The sequence below is a fragment of the Fundulus heteroclitus genome, chromosome 11 (assembly GCF_011125445.2).
Source record: "Fundulus heteroclitus isolate FHET01 chromosome 11, MU-UCD_Fhet_4.1, whole genome shotgun sequence".
NCBI lineage: Eukaryota > Metazoa > Chordata > Actinopteri > Cyprinodontiformes > Fundulidae > Fundulus > Fundulus heteroclitus.
In genome coordinates, this window is record NC_046371.1 from 30,689,547 (window position 1) to 30,708,720 (window position 19,174).

Genomic DNA, 19,174 nt, shown 5'->3' on the forward strand with positions numbered 1-19,174 from the left:
TAATTTTGTTTTTCAGATCGGCCTGCTGAGCAGATCCTCGCAAAACGTCAGGGAGATGTCAAAATAACATAAATTCCTAAAACAGCAAAAAAAAAAAAAAAAAAATCTGAGAAATGGATACAAAAATATCAAGTCACTTTTTTATTATAATTTACCTTTTAGCACTCATTTTTGCTTAATTCTTTTTGTTTGTTTTAGTATGAAAAATTGTGCCCACATAATATGTGTTTAGAATTTAAAACTATAATCGAATTTATATAAAATGCTCCGTACTAGAAAAACACTATTTTATGTGCATGCTCTCGATGCCTCATTTGAAGTTTTACCTCTGATTTTCCTAAATGTTTCATGCACACCAGCCTAAGCTGTGCTGCTGCAACTATATTTAATGCCAGATTGGAGCTTGGACTGGGCCTCGTTGCTCCTTATAAATTATAAATTGTGACAGTATGCCCACGGCGTAATGAAATGAAATTATTAAAATGTTAATCTTGCTGCGTATATACAAAGCAATGGGTATAGTTTTCAAACAATATGCTATAACACAAAGGAAAGAACATAAATAGGTCAGGCTAAATTACTGTTCAACTTAAAATTAATCTTGAAGTTGTTTAATTATTTTTGTCAGATTTAATCAGAGCATCTCATCTCTTCAGATATGCAACAAACTAAAAGCTTTATTGACAGGAATGCTTTACAGGATGCTTGTGAAAACCAAAGAATCCCAAAGTAAACCTAACAAACTGTCTCAGGGCTGCTGAGCACATCAAAACACTTAACCCGTAGGAAATGCAGCATAAGAAGCAATTCTTTTCAGCTGCCACAGACTCTGTCACAAATCTATTTTTGCAACACATGTACAAAGTGTTTGACCCAATCAATGCAGCCTCCCCACTTTTATTTATAAATTGCTTTTTTTCTATAGCTTGACATTTGGTCTGGGAACCGACATGCACCAATGCAATGGAAGTTTCTAGTCGGTAGGGATATATATATATATATATATATATATATATATATATATATATATATATATATATATATATATATATATATACATTTTTCCTTTCTGATGGCACTACCTAATGGCAACAGCCTGGGCTGCCTTCATAGGGCCTGTGCTGAGCAAGCACTTGTCATGATAGATAAAAAGGAATGGGGTCACATGGAACTACAAGACACCACCATCACATTCCCCACTGAAATGAGCAACTGGAAAGCAAAGGCGTTGGAGTTTAAATACGTGCCCTCCTAACAAATGGAGCAAAAGATTTGATCTAATACGATAAACTGCGAGACGAATGAGGTTGCTTCAGAGTTTCAGCTCGTTTTGTCATGTGGGCTTTCAAGCTCTCCAGCCGCCTTGCTCAAGTATCTGTACCCCTTGAACTTTTTCACATTTCGTCCCATTACAACCGCAGGTTCCAATGTATTTTGTTGGGGTTTTGTGTAATAGGAGAACATTTTCACAATATAAAAAAGTTGTGGCGTTCATTTGTATTTAGCCCTGTTCATTCTGAAACCCTTGAGTAAAACCCAGTACAACCAACTTAACACATAATCATTTAATTGGTGAATAGAGTCCTCCTGTATTCAGTTTAATCTCACAATAAATCCATCAGTTGTGTGAAGACCTCAGAGGTTTGTTTGGCACAGTTCCACTGGCCCGCCGGTTTTCGCCCGCCCTACTCGACTCCTCCCCCCACAGATTACTTTCACTCGTTTTAGTGATTCCACCGGCCTAGAAAGGCCTGGAAGAGGGACACGCTTCCTGTGCGTCCCTTTAGTCCCCGTCCGCCTGTCCCTACGTCCTCACCGCTCCCCAACTCCAACTGAAGCTTTAACAAGTAAATAATGTTTCTATATATGTTTCAAACGTTTCCCCGGACCAAGCCTGTGTCAGTGCGGCCAACTCTCTCGAAGGAGACCGCTGCCTCACCCGGACAATATCAGACACAATTTAAAGCTTTATATTAGATCTTTTACCTCAACCATGGCGGGAGCGAGCGAAGAGAGCACTTTAATAAAAATGATTTTTAACCACAGTGAAATAATTGTATAGGTTTGATTTTCGAGGTTAATCCCCGGCTGAACCAGGGGAGCGGAGCGGGCTTCAAACGTTTCCCCGGATCGAGGGACTGTAGAGCGGGCAGAGCTCATGAAGAACATCGCTGTTTCGCCCGGGGGATTTTAGACAAGTAGTTAATATTTAAAACTTTATATTTGATCTTTTGGGTAAGCCATTGTGGGAGCGAGGAGAACACATTAGTTGTTTACGTTTTTTAACCACAGTGATACATTTTTATTGGTTTGATTGCATGCTGACTATCAGGCCACATGCTGCTGTGTCAGTGGATGGAGCGTGCAGCTTGACCGAGCTCGAGCTACTTTGAGCGGGGCAACTCTGCGAAGCTCCCCCCAAGTACTCCGAGTCTTTGTACAGAAAGACAGAGCGGCAGCAGGAAAGGCAGATAGCCGCTGCCTTGTACCATAAGAGGTGGATGGATGGATACTTTAGGAACAGCTTTCAGTGTGAAATGAGAGAAAGCCTCGGTATATCTGCAGATCTAATACAGGGCATCTGGGAAAGCGGAAGTATTGTCTTTCCTCTTTTTTTTTTACCCTTCAGGCATTGTTCATGGATTGAATATAATAAAATCATATTTCGGTTTGATTCACTATGTTCATAGTGGTCCTTAAAGCTAGGGGCGGCGAATTTTTCCGGCACTTTCCCCAAATCCCATTTTGATTAACTGACTTGCTCTTCTGTTCTTCAGGGAGATCGCGTGAGAAAAATCTCCCAAATCCACTCTTGTTTTATTTATTTCTACTGAGTCCTTCCTCTTCTTCTCATAAACATGAACATAGTTTGCTTCTTGCGACTCTCACCCATGTTCAAAGTCTACAGTGAGAGCAGTGGAGCTACAATGAATGGCTAACCGTTAAGCTAGCCGCTAACCTAGCTGCTAAGCTAACCGGATACATAAACACTAGATGTGCACATGTGCAGCCAGCCGGCGGAAACTAGGAAGGAAGTAGCATGGGCACTGGCGTTACGTGAGCACGTCAGAAGGGCTGGCATGTAGAACAACCAGTAGATAAGTCGATACCCCCGGAACTTGAGGGGCAGAGGAGAGTAAGAGCAGGAACAAAATTATGACAAAATCCCTGCTCTTCGGACCGAACGGGAGAGATTGGATATAGTTTTTACAGGCCTCCACCTCCCACAGAGAATTATTTTTAACCTCTTTTTTATGAATATATAATGTATTGACTACTTCCAGGATGGAAAGACGATTTTACCCAGTACTGGTGAAGATTCTCAGTCATCCCGGTCATGGTCATTCCAAAAAAAGGTAAAAAACAAAGCAACTGGACTTGTTTCTGTAGTTGAAGACGTTTCGCTTCCTCTCCAGGAAGCTTTCTCAATTCAAAAAGTCTGGAGTAATGTGGAGTAATGTTATCTAAGCCATTACAAGGCTTTTGTTTGCCAATTGTATAAAGCTTGTTACTCCATATTACTCCAGACTTTTTGAATTGAGAAAGCTTCCTGGAGAGGAAGCAAAACGTCTTCAACTATGGAAAACAAGTCCAGTTGTTTTGTTTTTTACCTTTTTTTGGAATGATTTTACCCAGTATAACAAATAGTGTTTCTGAACAGGATTACCAACTATAGCTTTAATATTAACGTTGTCACTCTTCAGTGTTTTTTGGACTTCCTCTGAGAAAACCTTCTCATTTCTCTTCGCCCCTCGGCCAATCACTGAAAAGAGCGGTGTTCAATCAAAACTCCACTCGAGTCAGCTCGCTTTGGCCCTACTCCTCAGCGGAGCCACAAAAACCCGGACTGGCCCTGAAAAAAACTGTTCCTGAAACACTCGAAAGTGAGAGGAGCTGTGGGGTGCGTGCCCATTACGAGCCAGTGGAACTGGGGCTTTAGAGAACAATAGCTGCAGAGATGCAATGTTAAAGTGGAACCATTTTCTGATAGAACCATTAGCTGTGCACTCCACATATCAGGACCCTTAACCAAGGGCGACAAAAAGAAAGACTGCCATTGCAGTTTGGCGGCAGCATCATGCTGTGAGATTGCACTTCTTCAGCAGCGACACTGGAGCTTCTCATAATTGATTGGAAGATGGTTGGAGCCAATGACAGACTCAGATTTAGATTTTCAAATGTTTAAAAAAACACTCAATATTTTCCTTGAACTTCACAACTGTTTTGGTCTAACAGTAAAACGCAATAAAATACACTGAAGGTTGTGGTCATAATATGGCAACATGTCGAAAATGTCAAGGGGCGTCAATACTTTGGCAAGAAACCTTGCACCCAGTGCAGACAATAACCATCAGCCTTGGTTCTTGATCTCTTAACTGTTAGCCGTACGAACCCATGCAAAAGGGCTTACTTTGCTGCTTAAGCTTTTATGTCATTGTGTCTTTTTCCTTTCCTATCACCTTATTTTCTGTTTGCAAGCTATGTGCCTAATTAGCTTCCCCCTTTACAGCGGAAGGTGAGCTCATCTCAGGACTTAACCAGTGGGGAGTTTTGGTTAGAAAAGCAAATTCATGCACATGATTGGACACATGGAGAGGTATGTGTGGCAGAGTCACTGGCTGATGTTGCTGGGGCTTTCACTGCTTTCACTGCGATTGTGGTTTTACATATGTCGGCTCTTGCAACACAAATGACGATGTCTAAATACAGCTAATGCAATTTTTTCACATATTCATATGTGTGTTTAGCAAGCCAAGTCTTTTATGATATGCGAGCATGGCCAACTCACCGCTGAATGTCTCAAAAGCACAAGCGGGAACAATATGGCTCTCCTAATGCTGCCCACACTCTCAGCTGAATGCAGGGAAGCACAGGAAGGCATAATCACCCCCAGGATACTTAATCACCTCAAAACACACACTTCAATTCTTAAGCAACAATTTGTGGAAGTTAGCAGGACAAGGTCAATGGATGCATTGAGAATTATTTTTTTTGTCCAATTACCTCAAATTGTGCACACAAATCTTTTAGCAGAAGTAAATTATGCGCTGTGACACATTAGGTTCATAATAAAATGCATACAGCCCAATGCCACAGATGGTTTGCCCAATAATTTGGCCCTATAAATTAGTGCACATGGCAGCCCAGCTAGAAAGCAACAGAAAATGACTCTGTATAGCTCGTTTGTCAGGTTAGTGCGCACAGTACATCCTTAATGCTGAAGACCGAGGAGCCGAGTGATCTTTGATTAAGGTCGTACGACACTTGAAAGTAGTAATTAGTTTTTCCTGCTGATCTAAGCCGTCGCTGTGATGGAGGAGCCTTGTTGGGTGATAGATGGAAAAGCATCCGGTTATCTGGGAGCATCAGTCCGACCCTGGGCTGTTTGTTAGCTCTGTTAGACCTTAACAGGACTTGCTGTCGAAGCAAACTGAGGGCCATTCTCTTCCTGTTTCCCCTTATTGTTCAGGGACTACCCACTTTCACACAAATCTCTTTCTCGGCTAACTTTCTTAATCTTCCACCAGAAAGTTTAAAAAAAAAATTTTATATATATTGATCTGAAGCCACTATCATTTCTACTCGTGTCAGTTCGGACTTCCAGATGGTACCCAGTGACGGGGTTTTATTGTTCGTTTGTTGTTGTTTTTTGCTTGTTCCACTGAACATGAAGACAGTATTGAGCTGAAATTGTGTAATTATGACACCAAAGATAAAACGGCTTTTTCATGAGGACACGCGTGCAAAACGGTGAGGTGTGTCTGTGGGAGGGAGATGAGGACACTTGTTACAGTGCCTTTCAAAAGTGATCACACCCCACTGACCGCTTCTACATATCAATGTGTTTTATTGCTGATCCTATATAACACATGAGCACAAAGTGTTGCATAATTGCAAAGGGAAGGCAATAAAAAAATGGATCTCACTGGGGTTTTTTAATCCAAATCAAAAGGAAATTGGCTGATATTTGTTTCTAGACCCCTTTAATCTGGCAGGGACAGCATCATGCTGTGGGGCTCCTTTTTTATTTAGCAGGGAAGACTGATGGAGCTAAATACAGGTCAGTCTTGGAAGGCAACATGTTAGAGGCTGCAAAAGACTTAAGACTGGAGCGGATGTTCGGCTTCCGGCTGATTAATGACCTTAAACATACAGCCAGAGCTGAAATGGCTTAAATAGAAGCATCTTCATTTGCAGGATCAGTCAATGTCAAGACCTTGTGTTTACAGATGCTCACCATATAACATGATTGAGTTTGAGCTATGAATCTCGACATGTGCCAACCTGGTAGAGATATATCCCAAAATACCTCCCAAATATTGTCTTTCCACTGCCCAAATATGCAATACTTTGGTACTTTGTTTTGCTCTGCCATCCAAAATCCAAAGTAAAGACAAAATAAATATGTGGTTGTAACACGATAAAATGTGACAACATTAAGGGGTGTGAACAGTTTGGAAGGAACTGTGCTGGTGAAAAAGATGCAGTGAAGAAAATGTTTCAGATGGGCTCAAAACAAAAGAGAAAATAGGAGCCCTTGTTCTGAAGCCCTCCCGCATGACACGCACTGTTTCAATCTTGATCTGAAACGGGCCACAGTAGGAAGGATTGGTGCGAGAGGAAATGATCACAGTACAAACCCACAGTGCGAGCGCCCAGGAAACCAAAAGTCTGCTCAGTAATCCATCTTGCTGCCCTACTTGTTTTCCCACGTCCATGCGGCGCGTTGCGCTGTGCTCCGTCAGTCTGACGGGATCCTCCAGGGATGCAAGTTTAGCTATGTGAGAGTAGCAATGTGGCGAACAAAACTGTGTCTTCCTGTGCGATTTCAAAGCGAAAGACAGACTAATTATACGGCTCCAGAAGTAGGAAGACGGCAGACCCTCCAGCTTGCTCTATCACACACAGCCTTTGTCATGTTTGTCTTATCACAAGCTGTTTGCCTGAAGAGGCCTGGCTGCCTTCATTGATACAGTTTGTCAGACATGTTTTCAGGCACTGTTTTTTTTTTTTTTTTTTTTTTGCTTTGTTTCTAATCCTGCTCTGTGCTGTTACTGCTACTGTTAGCAGTACCAGACGCCAGTCCAGCCTGGTTCTCCAAAAAAAAAAAAAAAAACGAAAATAAAGAGAACTGTTCCAATTTACCGCGCTCTTTATTTGCCTGACATTTTTGTCATGATATTTTTGCTCATGACATTTTCCTCCTGCAATCCAGATTTGTGTAATATAGCAGTGATTTGACATTATTAAAACTGTAAAATGAAAAAAAAAAAAGTCACTTCCAGCTAGATAGTGATGAATAGATTCTGTAAGTTGGGTAATTCTAATATAATTGGTAAACTTTTTTTCTTTTCTACTTTTCTTTTCAGGAACCGTTTCAGGCTAACATGGCCAGGATTAAAGATATGGTTAGGCTTTTGTTTTGTTCTTGTGTGTGTCTCGTGTCTCGTGGTGTTGCTTCTATTTCCTCTTTATGAGTTCAAATGGAAGTATTGTTTAGTCCATGGCCCCCGTGACTCACAACCTTAACTGCCTTCTTCCTTTTCAGAGAAGAGAATCTGCCACTTTGTCCAAAAAGGCCAACAACACCTTCAACATCGTCGGGACCACCTACGGCATCAACGTCGCCAAAGACCAAGGTTTAACGACAATTTCCAAGAGCGCCCCGGCACCTTCGGCCAAGCACTCCTTTCTGCACAAAATGGACGACCCCTACACAGAGGCCAAGAAGTCCTACAACCGCGTCAGCAAAGTGGACAAGATATCGCGCATCATTTTCCCAGTCCTCTTCTTCATCTTCAACTTAGGCTACTGGGCGACGTACGTCAACAGAAAGCCAGCCATCATGAAGGCAAACAACCTAAACTGAATTCAACCAAAATGTTAGCTTTGGAAGATAGTTAGGTTTGCATTAAGCCAAGTCCATCACATCTTAAAAGTGTGTATGTGTGCGCGCGCATGTTCTGTGTGTCTGTTTTTTTTTTTCTTTCTTTCTTAAACGTTTGATATTTTTGCACGACTGTGCTGTTAGGAGGCAAATCCAGTTTGCGTTCAACTCACCTGCAGTGGCGGACCCGGGAGGAAAGACATCCTCGCATCAGTCTGTGTTTGTGCAGCGTCTCCTTTTCTCCAATCCACACTGGCTGTAGCTCTGGCCCCCCCGTTTCCCTGTCGTGGTTAATCCTTTTGCTGTGTCTCGATTGCCTGCCGTTTCGTACAGTAGTCAGGTTTGTGCGTCCACCGTTCTGAAACGTCGGGGTATTTGCTTACAATAAGTTAGCACACGCATGCGTTTTCTGTTTTTAGCGTCACCCATTGCTGGCGTTGAGGCGCTGACACACTGTACGCACACAGACACACACCGATCCTGCAGAAAACACAAGGAAAGCCATTCGCTGGTCGCTTTATTGTGCTCTGTTAGTTGGGGCAGCCTGTATAGTTTTATAGGAACATCATTAATAATTGTCAAAGTCTGGCCTTCAGCCCCGGCTGAATCTCGACACACACAATACAGCCACAAAGGGCTGCCTGTACATTTTCTAGTCCACTGGCTCTTATTGTTTTAACTGGCTGATTATGTTTAATGACAGATAATATATGTGCCTTGGTGAACACACTCATCTTAAAGAAAAAAAAGAGGCTGACATGCTCACATTTGCATTCCCAACAGTGCTTTTCAAAGGTATTTGAACCCCTTAAACCTTTTCACAATTTGTCCTGCAGCAACCACAACCTGGAATGTATTTTGTTGAGATTTTATGGGACAGATCAACACAAAGTAGTGCATGATTGTGAAGCGGAAGGAAAATTATGCATAATAATCTTATTTTGGTAAAATATTTTAAAAAAAAAGTGCAGTTACAGCTGCACATCTCTTGGGTTGTGTCATTGATTTACTGAAAAATAACTTAAACTCAGTCAGATTGGCTAGAAAGCATCAGCCTAGTCTTTCATGTTTTGCCACAGATTCTCGATTAGATTCCGGTCTGGACTTTGACTGGACCATTCAAACAAATTAATATAATTTGGTCTAAATCCGAAATGTCAAGCTCCAGACCTCAAGAGTAAATGTGGAGAGTTAGTTCTCTCCAACACAGTGTTTTGTGTGTAGACCAGTAGATTCAGTTTTGCTCTCATCAGACCAAAGTACCTTCATGGCTTATGGCAAACTGCAAACAGGGCTGTTAAAGGTCTATATGTGATAAGTTGAACACATACAGACGCCTGTTGCGTTTATTTCAAATGTGTTTTAGTCCATCCTAAAGGAGCTTGCGTGGGGTAGTGGGGACAGTGTGGCGCTGTACAGCCAATATGTGGTCTTTAAAGGGGACTAAAATGAAGATGAAGACAGAAATCCTGGAACGTCTGTGATGTGGTAAATGACCAAACAGACCCCTTCTTCTACGGGCAGTGCTGTCTCCTTCTGGGAATTCTTCTTTTGCCCAGACATGTCCGCTTTTCATGTTCTGTACATGGTACCCAAAGAGAAGACTAATGAAAACGTCCCGCTTTCATCATTTTCCCCGGATCTGTAGACGTGTACTTAAATTGGCTGGTGCCATGCTTGGAATACAACAGCATTTTACGCATGTTACATCATCTGCTGCCATGAGTGTGGTTCTTCTCCGCTCCGAGACGGACCCGCTCTTCACAAGATCTCAAAGCACCAGTGTACCTTTAACGACAAAACCGCAAAAGAAATTTCCCTCATATCATCCCGAATGGGACAAATGGGTGGCCGGGTGCGTCGACACAAAGCTGGCATGTGTGTTTCCGTGTACGAAAAAAGAGCGGTAGATCTAGTCCATCTCACATGGTCACAGAAAAGATGTTGTTACACCGGGTAAAAGGGTTACGGAGCACCAGAAGTGGACTAATATGTCTTGAGAAGGCCACTGATGCAGAGCCAGTGGACCAGGAGAGGAGCTAGCTAGCTGTTTGCCAGCTAGCTCCTCCCCAGCTAGCTGTTTGCTAGCTAGCTTTCTGTTGAGTCTATGATGGGGATTCTGCTTGTTTAATAGAGTTTTTGAAAGACCCTTCTTGCAATGACTTCGAGAGCGACATTACCTAGCCACCGTGTCATCTTCAGAAAGGCTTTGAAAGCATGAGGCAGACTGATTTAGGTACGCTAAGGGAGCAGAAATGTGCCTTTATAGCGTTCTTTTCTTCTCGCCATTCCTTGCTAAAGGCCAGCCTTGATGGACGGCACAGCGACCAGTGATCCTGTCCACAGATCAGATTCTCCCACCTGAGCAGTGAATTTCTCCAGCTCCTCCCGAGTTACCATTGGCCTCTTGGCTGCTTGGCTTATTGATGCCGCCCTTTAACTAATGGTCAGAAACAAACCTCTGAGGCCTCACAGGTCAACACCATTAATTAGGTGACTTGTAAAGGCGATTAGTTACCCTGCACTATATCCATACCGGGGGCTGGACACAATTGTTCATATTTGCATTTATATAGGGTTTAAAACTATGTATCATTTCCCTTTCACTTTAAACTTATGCAGCATTTTGTGTTGGTCTATAACAAAACATCCAAAAAAAATTGTAGTTAGAGGTTGCAATGTGACAAAATGAGAAAATAGTTTTAAGGTCAGTACCTTGCAAAAGTGTCCATGATCTCTGTCGGGTCTCTGTTCTGCAGTGAATGGCTATTCCTTCCCTAACCCAGCCCACAGACATAGAAACCCAGACTGAAACTGCCTCTTAGTATGAAGGGTTTACAGACCAATTCCTGTGAGAAGACCTTGCAAAGAGATTAAAGGCTCCAGTGTTGTCAAGAACAACTATCATGTAAATTTATGTTTTTGAGGGAGCAAGCTAACCAACAAACGACCACCTTTACCTCAGAATGAAGACAAATTCTGAATTACAGTTTAAAAAGTGCAAATGATCAGAAAACAATCTCTCTTTGTCATTAATTTTTGGAGCCTATATTTTACCTGTTTTCCTTGCATTTGTTGCTGTTCCAAAATGTTTATGATTTGTCTGTTAATGAGCGGCGGTTAGAATCTAAGCTATGCTTTTATGCTTTCTCGTGGACGGTGTATTAGTGTTGATTTTTACCGTCCATATGCTGTACTGGTTTTTATGTTTCTGCCGTTGACAACAAAAGCAATGCATCATACTGGGAATTCAAATTATCTTCAGAGACAGTTTGAGAAAACTTTGCAAAAATATTGCATCAAACTGACAGAGAGGACAAATATCATTCAAGGGGATTATATTGTGATAAATGCTGATCAGAGTTCCATCAGATTTGGCTATTAAGCATCTGCTTTTGTTTCAATCAGACAATCTGTCTTATGTATTTATACAATCTGATGCTATAAGAATATGGTGTTTATTTGTTTATTTATTTATTTATTTATTTGCCAGATGCATTATGGATATTTCTGAGTATTTTTAATATAAACTCCCTGGGAGATGCACTTGAGACCCAAATATGCACTGGATTACAACAAACTGTAAGGTTGGACTGGGGAGGTGGCAGAGTGTACTATGTTGTGGCTTCTGTAAAAGGTTGTCAGCCAATCATGTACAGTGTACCAGCCATTGTTTCTGCATGATAATCTGTACATGTTTATTGTTGCAATGTCTGTAACATGCAGCAGTGGTATGTTATAAACTTTGTCACCTACAAATAACCAGTTGCACAAACACTTAACTCCATTCATTTCAACATGCTCCTGTGAGGCTTGTGCTTTGCGATGAGAACGGACCTCTGAAAGTGTTTTCCTTTGCTTAGTTTACAGCTAAACACACGGATCCACTAGATTGACTCAGCATCTGTCTCCATTTACCTTTAACAAGGTGTCTGTAGGGTCCTAAGAAGTCTAAAAAAGCCTTAATTTGTGTCAATTTAGGCCTTACAAAGTCTCTGATGCATCAGGATTTCCCACACTATGTCTTCAGTTGCATCTTATTCTGTCTTAAATTTCAGCTCCTAATACTGACATTTTGTAGTTTCCGAATTAAACTTAAAACAGTCTTGCCACATTTTTCACTATTATCTCCTTCGTCATTGTATTTTTATGTGGTTTGATTCAAAAACTGAGATATCAATAGTTCCCAAAAATCTTCATTATGCTCATTGGCATAATGAAGATTATTGTTTATTAATTAATGTGTTAAAGTTGGGTAAGAGCTTTGGAGTCACATGTCGGATTGAAAAAAGTTTTCAATGTTATATTTAACTTGTTTGTGAAACCAGATTAGTCAAATAGAAGTTAGTATGCTTAGTAAGTGATGAAGATAGCGTTAAAAAATATTTTTTTTAATTCTTGACTATCTTTAATTAAAGTACCAAAGATTGTAAAAAGATGTTAAAACATCTTGAATTTATATTTACCAGACTTACAGAAATCCTGTTTAAAATGGGCGAAACACACTTGAATGAACATTTAAACCAGTAATTCTCAATTTAGTAAAGATAGCTTGACTGTAACGATTCGCCATCATCTATAAAAGCATATTATACAAAAATTATTAAATGATAGTTTGAATTTTTTTGTGATGAAGAGATCAAACTGAAATGGTAGGGAGCCCGAGTCTTAAACTAACTGCAATTATTGTATTTTTTTTGTGCAGCAAAGTCAAGACTAAGACTTACCTTGGCAGTATACGTTTGGATTAGACGCAGATGGAGTCTAATCCTCCTGCCTACAGGCAGTAACTAATTCAGAACTCGTTGACTTAAATTACGTTTGATTAGCAGAAGTACCAGGATTGAGGTTACAGTAGATTGGTGGCTCTGAACAAAATAGCTTAATGTCTCAACTGATATGCATAAAATATACTAATGTCACCAATAGTCTCTAACCATAGAAGTATCTGGAAAAATGTGGGCCTATAGCCAAACACATACAGTCACTATACAGTCTCGTAGTTATTATTTTAGCATTTAGAACTTTCAGCAACGGACATCCTTTGCCAAAATATGCAAATGTTGTTTTCCTTTTTCATATCGGGTCACATTATAAGCACAAATTGTAATGTGTCTTACTGGAATTTTAAGTGGTTGGCTGCCTTGATTTGTCCAGTTATTAACTCTGATCGGCTTCCCGTTTTCCAGCTAACCCATCTCCACAGCGTGATGCCGTCCCCACCATGCTTCTTTGATGCCAGCGTGACAACGCATTAAAACACTTTTACAAAGCGCTTTAAACAGTAAACTGTATTTGTATTTCGCAATTCAAAGTAATTTAATAATGTAGGCTTCAGGTCATCTTCCACCGTTTAAAACGATTGCTTTTTAATCTCGTTTCAAATCGTTCAAATTGAATCAAAGTCCGTTTTTACTTTCCCCCCTTTATCTTTACCTGTGTTTTATAGCTGAGGACCAAACAAGGGAAACCACTTTCAGAGCTGCACAATTAAAGCTTCTGCTTTACACGATAAAATCACCGTCACCCAGCCTGGAGAGATTCATCTCTGAATGACTACAGCAAACAGAACATGTAAAGGGGAAAAAAAAGTCAACTTTATCATTTGCAGTACAGTTTTAGGAACACACATGCATACTTCAGTCAGTAGGATAAACAGGGAAGATGTATATTTTGGTCTCTTTCTTCCTCACACAGCTTTGATAAACAGGACTCTACAGTTCTGTTGCCATTCAGGTTGGGGTTTGATCTTATTATGTGGTATTTTCCATACAGGGGCCAGAGTTGAATTCACTATAACCATGTCATCCTATACAGTGAGCTACAGTATATTAAGAGTATAATACTATGTGAATATATTTATGCTAATAAGTACAGCATTAAATATTAAGTTTTATACAACATAACCTCTACAGCACAGATGCAACGGTGTTGATGCGTAGAAAGCTGTAGAAAAATAGATCAAATAAGGAGATTAATAACGGCAAAAAAAAAACTTGTTTAAAAAGTGTAATTAACTTGTGAATTTGTAGATATTGTGGAATCAATTCCGATAGTTTTTTGTTTGTTTTTTTTTGGTGAATATTGATATGTCATGTCCTTTATTTTTACATCATATAGATACTGCTGTCTAACGTCGCGCTCTGTAACACTAAGTGTTATGGTAGTAAAGAACAGTAGAGATAATATTCATCCGGCTACTTACAAGATCGGTACCTTGTGTGCACTTTCCAAACCTAACTGTGAATTAGCAGCTGTCTGCAAGCAGAGTTGTACACACTGTGTTCTCCTTCCAGCGATTTCACTGCATGTCCCTCCGCATCGAGAGATCAAAGACTTCCTCCGCAAAGACTGCTCCGGGAACTTTGTGGACTTTGTGATTTTAGTGGGAAGTTGTTCTCTATATGCCCAGTGACTGGACTCTGTATGTTACACTTGTTTGTGTGCTTACTGTATGAGATGTAGCAAATGGAAATAGGGATTAAAAGGACATTGTATTTTGTCTTGGTGTTAAAAAAAAAGGCCCCTTTTTGGTCACATTCCAGCCTCAAACACACAATTTAACAGCTTTTTGTCTGACTCTCTCATTGTTGCGCATGCCAGTCCTAATGTATGGGCTATTCACGCTGGGAAATATTAAGGGGTTAAAAAAATTCAAGTGTGAGACATCCTAGACAGAACAAACAGGTAAAACCCCAGCCATGAAGAACCTGAATATTTTCAGCATCAGAGCTCCAGTAATTTAACCAGACAATGCCTAACCACAAAAAACCTAACAAATAGCCGACTCTGAAGCGAATAATCTGCATTCCATTAAATTCTCGTGCTTTTTATCTTGAGGTTCTTCAAAGCAAATTTCAAGGCTCGGATACCTCCCTATGAGAAGTTAACCGTCAGAAGCATTCTCAGGACTTTTAGAAAATGCTTCTTTTTTTTCCTCACACAGTTGGGTTTCGGCACTCACTGTGACGTTTTGCATTTGTAAAGACTACATACAGTCAAGCTCAAAACTGTTCATGCTTCTGGAAGATTTAGATCCAAATCTTTGGTCTTGACCAAAATGTTTCTTCTGACAGGAAAAGTTACAGATCTGGATCAAAATGGGATAATACGAATTCCAGCAAGAAAAATCTATACAAATATTTCTATGTTTGACTCATATTCTATGTAAAAGAGCATGTCCGAAATTATTCATACCACTTGAAAATTGTGGGAGTCTTAGAAAAAAATTTCAAGGCGTCCATGGAGTTCCAAAGCATCCGAATTACCCTGATTAATCAGTCTGGTGAAAAACAGCAGCTCTCTGCAGTTGGCTTATGGCAAGTCAAGGCTAAAACCAAAGCTCAAAGGACATAACAGGAAGTGCAAAACAAAACCTGTACTCAAAAGGCTGACGGCAGAAGAAGCGAAAAAAAAGGGAATCCCACCACAAACGCTATCCTGATGAAAGTGGGCCGTGCCGGCGGCGACATCTCAAGGCAGACGGCCCAGCAGACGCTGCTTGCCACTAGATTCCAGGGATACAGACCAAGGAGGAAGTCACTTCTATGAGTGTGACAGACAAATGCTCTGGGCTTCTGGGCCTCTGCTTTCTGGTTAGAAAAAAAACAAAATTGAATGTTTTGTCACAATGCTGTGAGCTCTTTTTCGGAGAATATCTCAAAAACAAAGTGTGGTGGTGAGAACGGCATACTTTAGAGTGTTTTTCAGACAATGATGACCTAATAATGGCATCATAAAATAGAAACACAGAGCAGCTTGGGTGTTGGGCAACGTTGGACATTTTCAGCATTAAATGATTGAAAACACACAGTTAAAATGGGGAAGAAATTGTTAGCAGACTAGTGGAACGTTCCAGAGCGAGCGATCAAGAGGACCGACTTAAACCTGATGGAGAATCTGTGAAGGGTTGGGGTTGGCTGCTTTTATGCCAACAAAGACGTTTTCATTTATCAAGGTATGAAACATATTTGATATGGAATTTTAAAAATAGATATGAGGTTTTCTTCACCAATCATTTCCATTCTACATTATTTTATTCTCCTGCCCATGTCTGTGCTGGTCATAGAACAACCTCATGCTGAATAAACATAACTTTAAATGTAAATCTGCCAGTGGTATGAGTTAATATATCATTTGAGGTTGAGGTTTGGTTGGGGGCTGCGAACGGGAAAAAAAAATCACAGATCTAATGTGAGCAGTAGTTCATCTTACACGCGTAAATTTGATGGCCAGAGCATCAGATAAAGGCAAATAAAATGGAAGGGCAACTGTCACCGTGATTCGTAGTGGGAGCAAGTCAAATCAAGTCACAAGGTAGTGATGAGGGGCACTTTTATTAATAAACTATAAATCAAACAAATTGTATTTCAAAAGCTTTTCTCTGTGGCAACTATGTTCATTTTGGAGAACCAACATAAAGCATAAACGAAACTTAGAAAAAGTAACTTCGAGAACAATGCAAACAGTGCAGAAATAATAAAGCATAAAGAAACTTCAACCTGCAATAATGGGTTCTGTTGGGCTGTAGAGCCAACAAGCCAGTCCTGGATGTGGATCAAAGCACGCAGGGATATTTGTCTTCTACTAAACAATTAAAATCCTTGAATGTTTCTGTGTTTTGTCACATCACAACAACAAACTTGAGTATTCCTCAGGAATTTTAAGTGGCAGTGCAACACAAAGAAGCACATTATTGGAACGTGGAAGCTATTTTGTGATTTTTTTTTTAATTTATTTTACCTTGGCACATCTAGAAGCAGAAATGTTTGTCCATTCTTCTTTCCACAATACTTTAAGCCCAGTGGCATTGGATAGATAGCCTCTATGAACGTCAGTTATCAAGCCTTGTCGAATTGTTGAAGCGCTGGACCTCTGGACTGGACCACTGTAACACACAAATATGATTTGATCTAAACAAATATATTGTGGTTATATGTATAGACTCGCTGTCCTCTGGCCAGTATTTTTGAGCCTCTAACAGGATTTCTTTCACGATCGGCTGCAGCTCCCTCCAGCTTTCCAGAAACTCTATCCAGCTTCTCTCCTCCTGATGACCAAAGACATCCATTCAGTCTGATGCTGCAACCGCCATGTTCCTTCCTGGTGCTCTCAAGGGTCATATACAGAGTTACTTTTTCACCATTCAGGAGTTTGCATATAGGCCAAAAGGTTTATCGTGGTCTCTGACCAGAACACACTGTCTTCCACATGCTGGCTGTGTCTTCTGTGTGTCTTGTGGGAAAATACAGCAAATTCTTATAGCTGTCTTTTAGCCTTTTCTCTAATGTCCTCCAACAAACCTCTGTGGCCTTCACAGAACGAATGGATTCCTACTGAGATTCAATTACACACTGAAGTCAGCAAGAATCACTCATTTTACAGTATTTGCTCAAAAATAAATTATCTGACATTTCCCAACTATGCACACATTCATGTTTATCCATAAAGTTGATGACTGTTTGTAACACTTATGTTTGTGGTTGCATCATGACAAAATGTCAAAAGTGTACATACACACTCATTTTCCCAGCATGCTCAATAACTAGAAAGCCCATGACCTGATATACTTCACGCCATGGCTCTCTACATGTTATTCTGTTGCCTTTGCTTTCTATGATAACACAAATAAGGGCTTTAGAGAGTAGCATTTGAAACACAGCAGCTCTCTGAAGTCTAACCGATCTGAAGTAAACTTGTAAAACTCTTCTCAAAATAGCATTTTTGTTTCTGCAATATCCAAGCTAAAACATGCAAAGCAGACCAAAATCTATGACTGCAGTTATTGGACCAATTGAAGCTTGCTTTTCTTAAAGCCAGAGATTCATAGCCTATTTCTGATGATAAACCAGATGACGTGCCAAACAAGGCCAAGCCGAGCTCCACGGGCTACTAAAGGAAATCTGGGACAGTCATGTCAGGCATGAACTGAATTTTAACTTTACCTATTTGTCAAAGGAGAATGTTCACCTTTCTGTCACTAAGGCGCTTTATTGTGGTTCACTTGACAGACTGCCGCCCTTCCTTTTCTGCCTTAAAACCTCTGTTCTTCTCAGCGCATGAATCCTGGGTGCTTTGAAGCGTCTTTTAAGGGGACTGGATGTTTGGTTAGCTGCAGGTCTGGGAATGATGACAAAGGCTATCAAAACACTCAGATGTAGCAGAGGAAAAAGTTATTTCACCACGATCAACCTCTGTTCGTATGACTAGCACAGAGCAGATTGCAATGAAGGCTGGACTGCCCCCATAAAAGCCCCTCGTGTCATGACCATGATAATCACGATGAGTAACAGTAATAATAAATATTGGAAATTCCAACATCTTTGCTATCGGATGCTCAAGACAATAATAACAAGCAAGCAAAAGCAATATTGCAGTCATATTCAGTAAATTAGAATATGCATTTCTAAGAGGCTTGTTGGTCATATTAAACCTACTTTTCATTAAGCCCCCCATTTCAGCATGGAAACTGCTGCTTTCCTATTGGTCTGATTCAACAGTATAATCTTAAATGCTGTGTTTTTATTAGCTGGGGTTGTAGGGGGGGTCATAATTAACAGAAATAAAGGCTTTATAACATTATCAGTCCGAGTTAATCTATATAATGTGCTCCCCTTAGTGAATTGAGTTGCTAAAATAAATTAAGTTTTCAGCAATATTCTCATTTATTGAATAGGACTGTATGCTGAAAGACGGGTGTTGGAGTTACAGCTCATTAATTCTCATACAGAAAAAAAAAGGTATCTGAAAGCAGGGGGAAAACATTTTCTGTTATACTTTAACAATCCAGCTGATATGCGGCGACAGCAAATCTGTGGCTCTCGCTTTGTGGCATAGGTAATTAGCAAGTAATCCATCCTGACACTGCAGCGGTTATACCCTAGTTGTGTGGCAAATGACCAGAAAGTAGGTTTGACAAGTTGAGAGAAACTTCAGCCGTTCAGAGTGCAGCACTGGTATGAATTATACAATGCTCAATGCTTCAATTATGATAGAAAAACAAAAGGAGAAAGTGGCATTACTTTAATAATTTAAAATGAGGGATTTCCCTCAGGCTGAGCTAACTTGACGTTTTGAGTGAAAAGTGATGCGATGACCCAGTTTGTGTGTCGCAATCACAAAACCCTTTGGATGAAAAGCGATTAACTGTTATGCTAATTAACTTCACGCAAAACTGTCCCGTCAACATCTTTAAACCCCAGACACTAAAAATATACATGGCCTTTTTTTTCTTGTCTTTCAAGAGAAAATCATCCTAAATTTAGCTCCAAGCACACCCAAGCTTAT

General features: G+C 40.3%; 1 protein-coding gene across 1 annotated transcript in view; it reads left to right on the forward strand.

Moving 5' to 3' along the window:
- Nucleotides 1-14,390, forward strand: part of gabra3 (gamma-aminobutyric acid type A receptor subunit alpha3) — a gene marked incomplete in the record, with an annotated part of 170,635 nt that extends 156,245 nt beyond the window's left edge. The window contains 2 exon segments of the mRNA XM_036143367.1: nucleotides 7,371-7,409; nucleotides 7,550-14,390. Of these exon segments, the coding sequence (XP_035999260.1) occupies nucleotides 7,371-7,409; nucleotides 7,550-7,870 (360 nt within the window).
- Nucleotides 14,391-19,174: the final 4,784 nt, after the last annotated feature.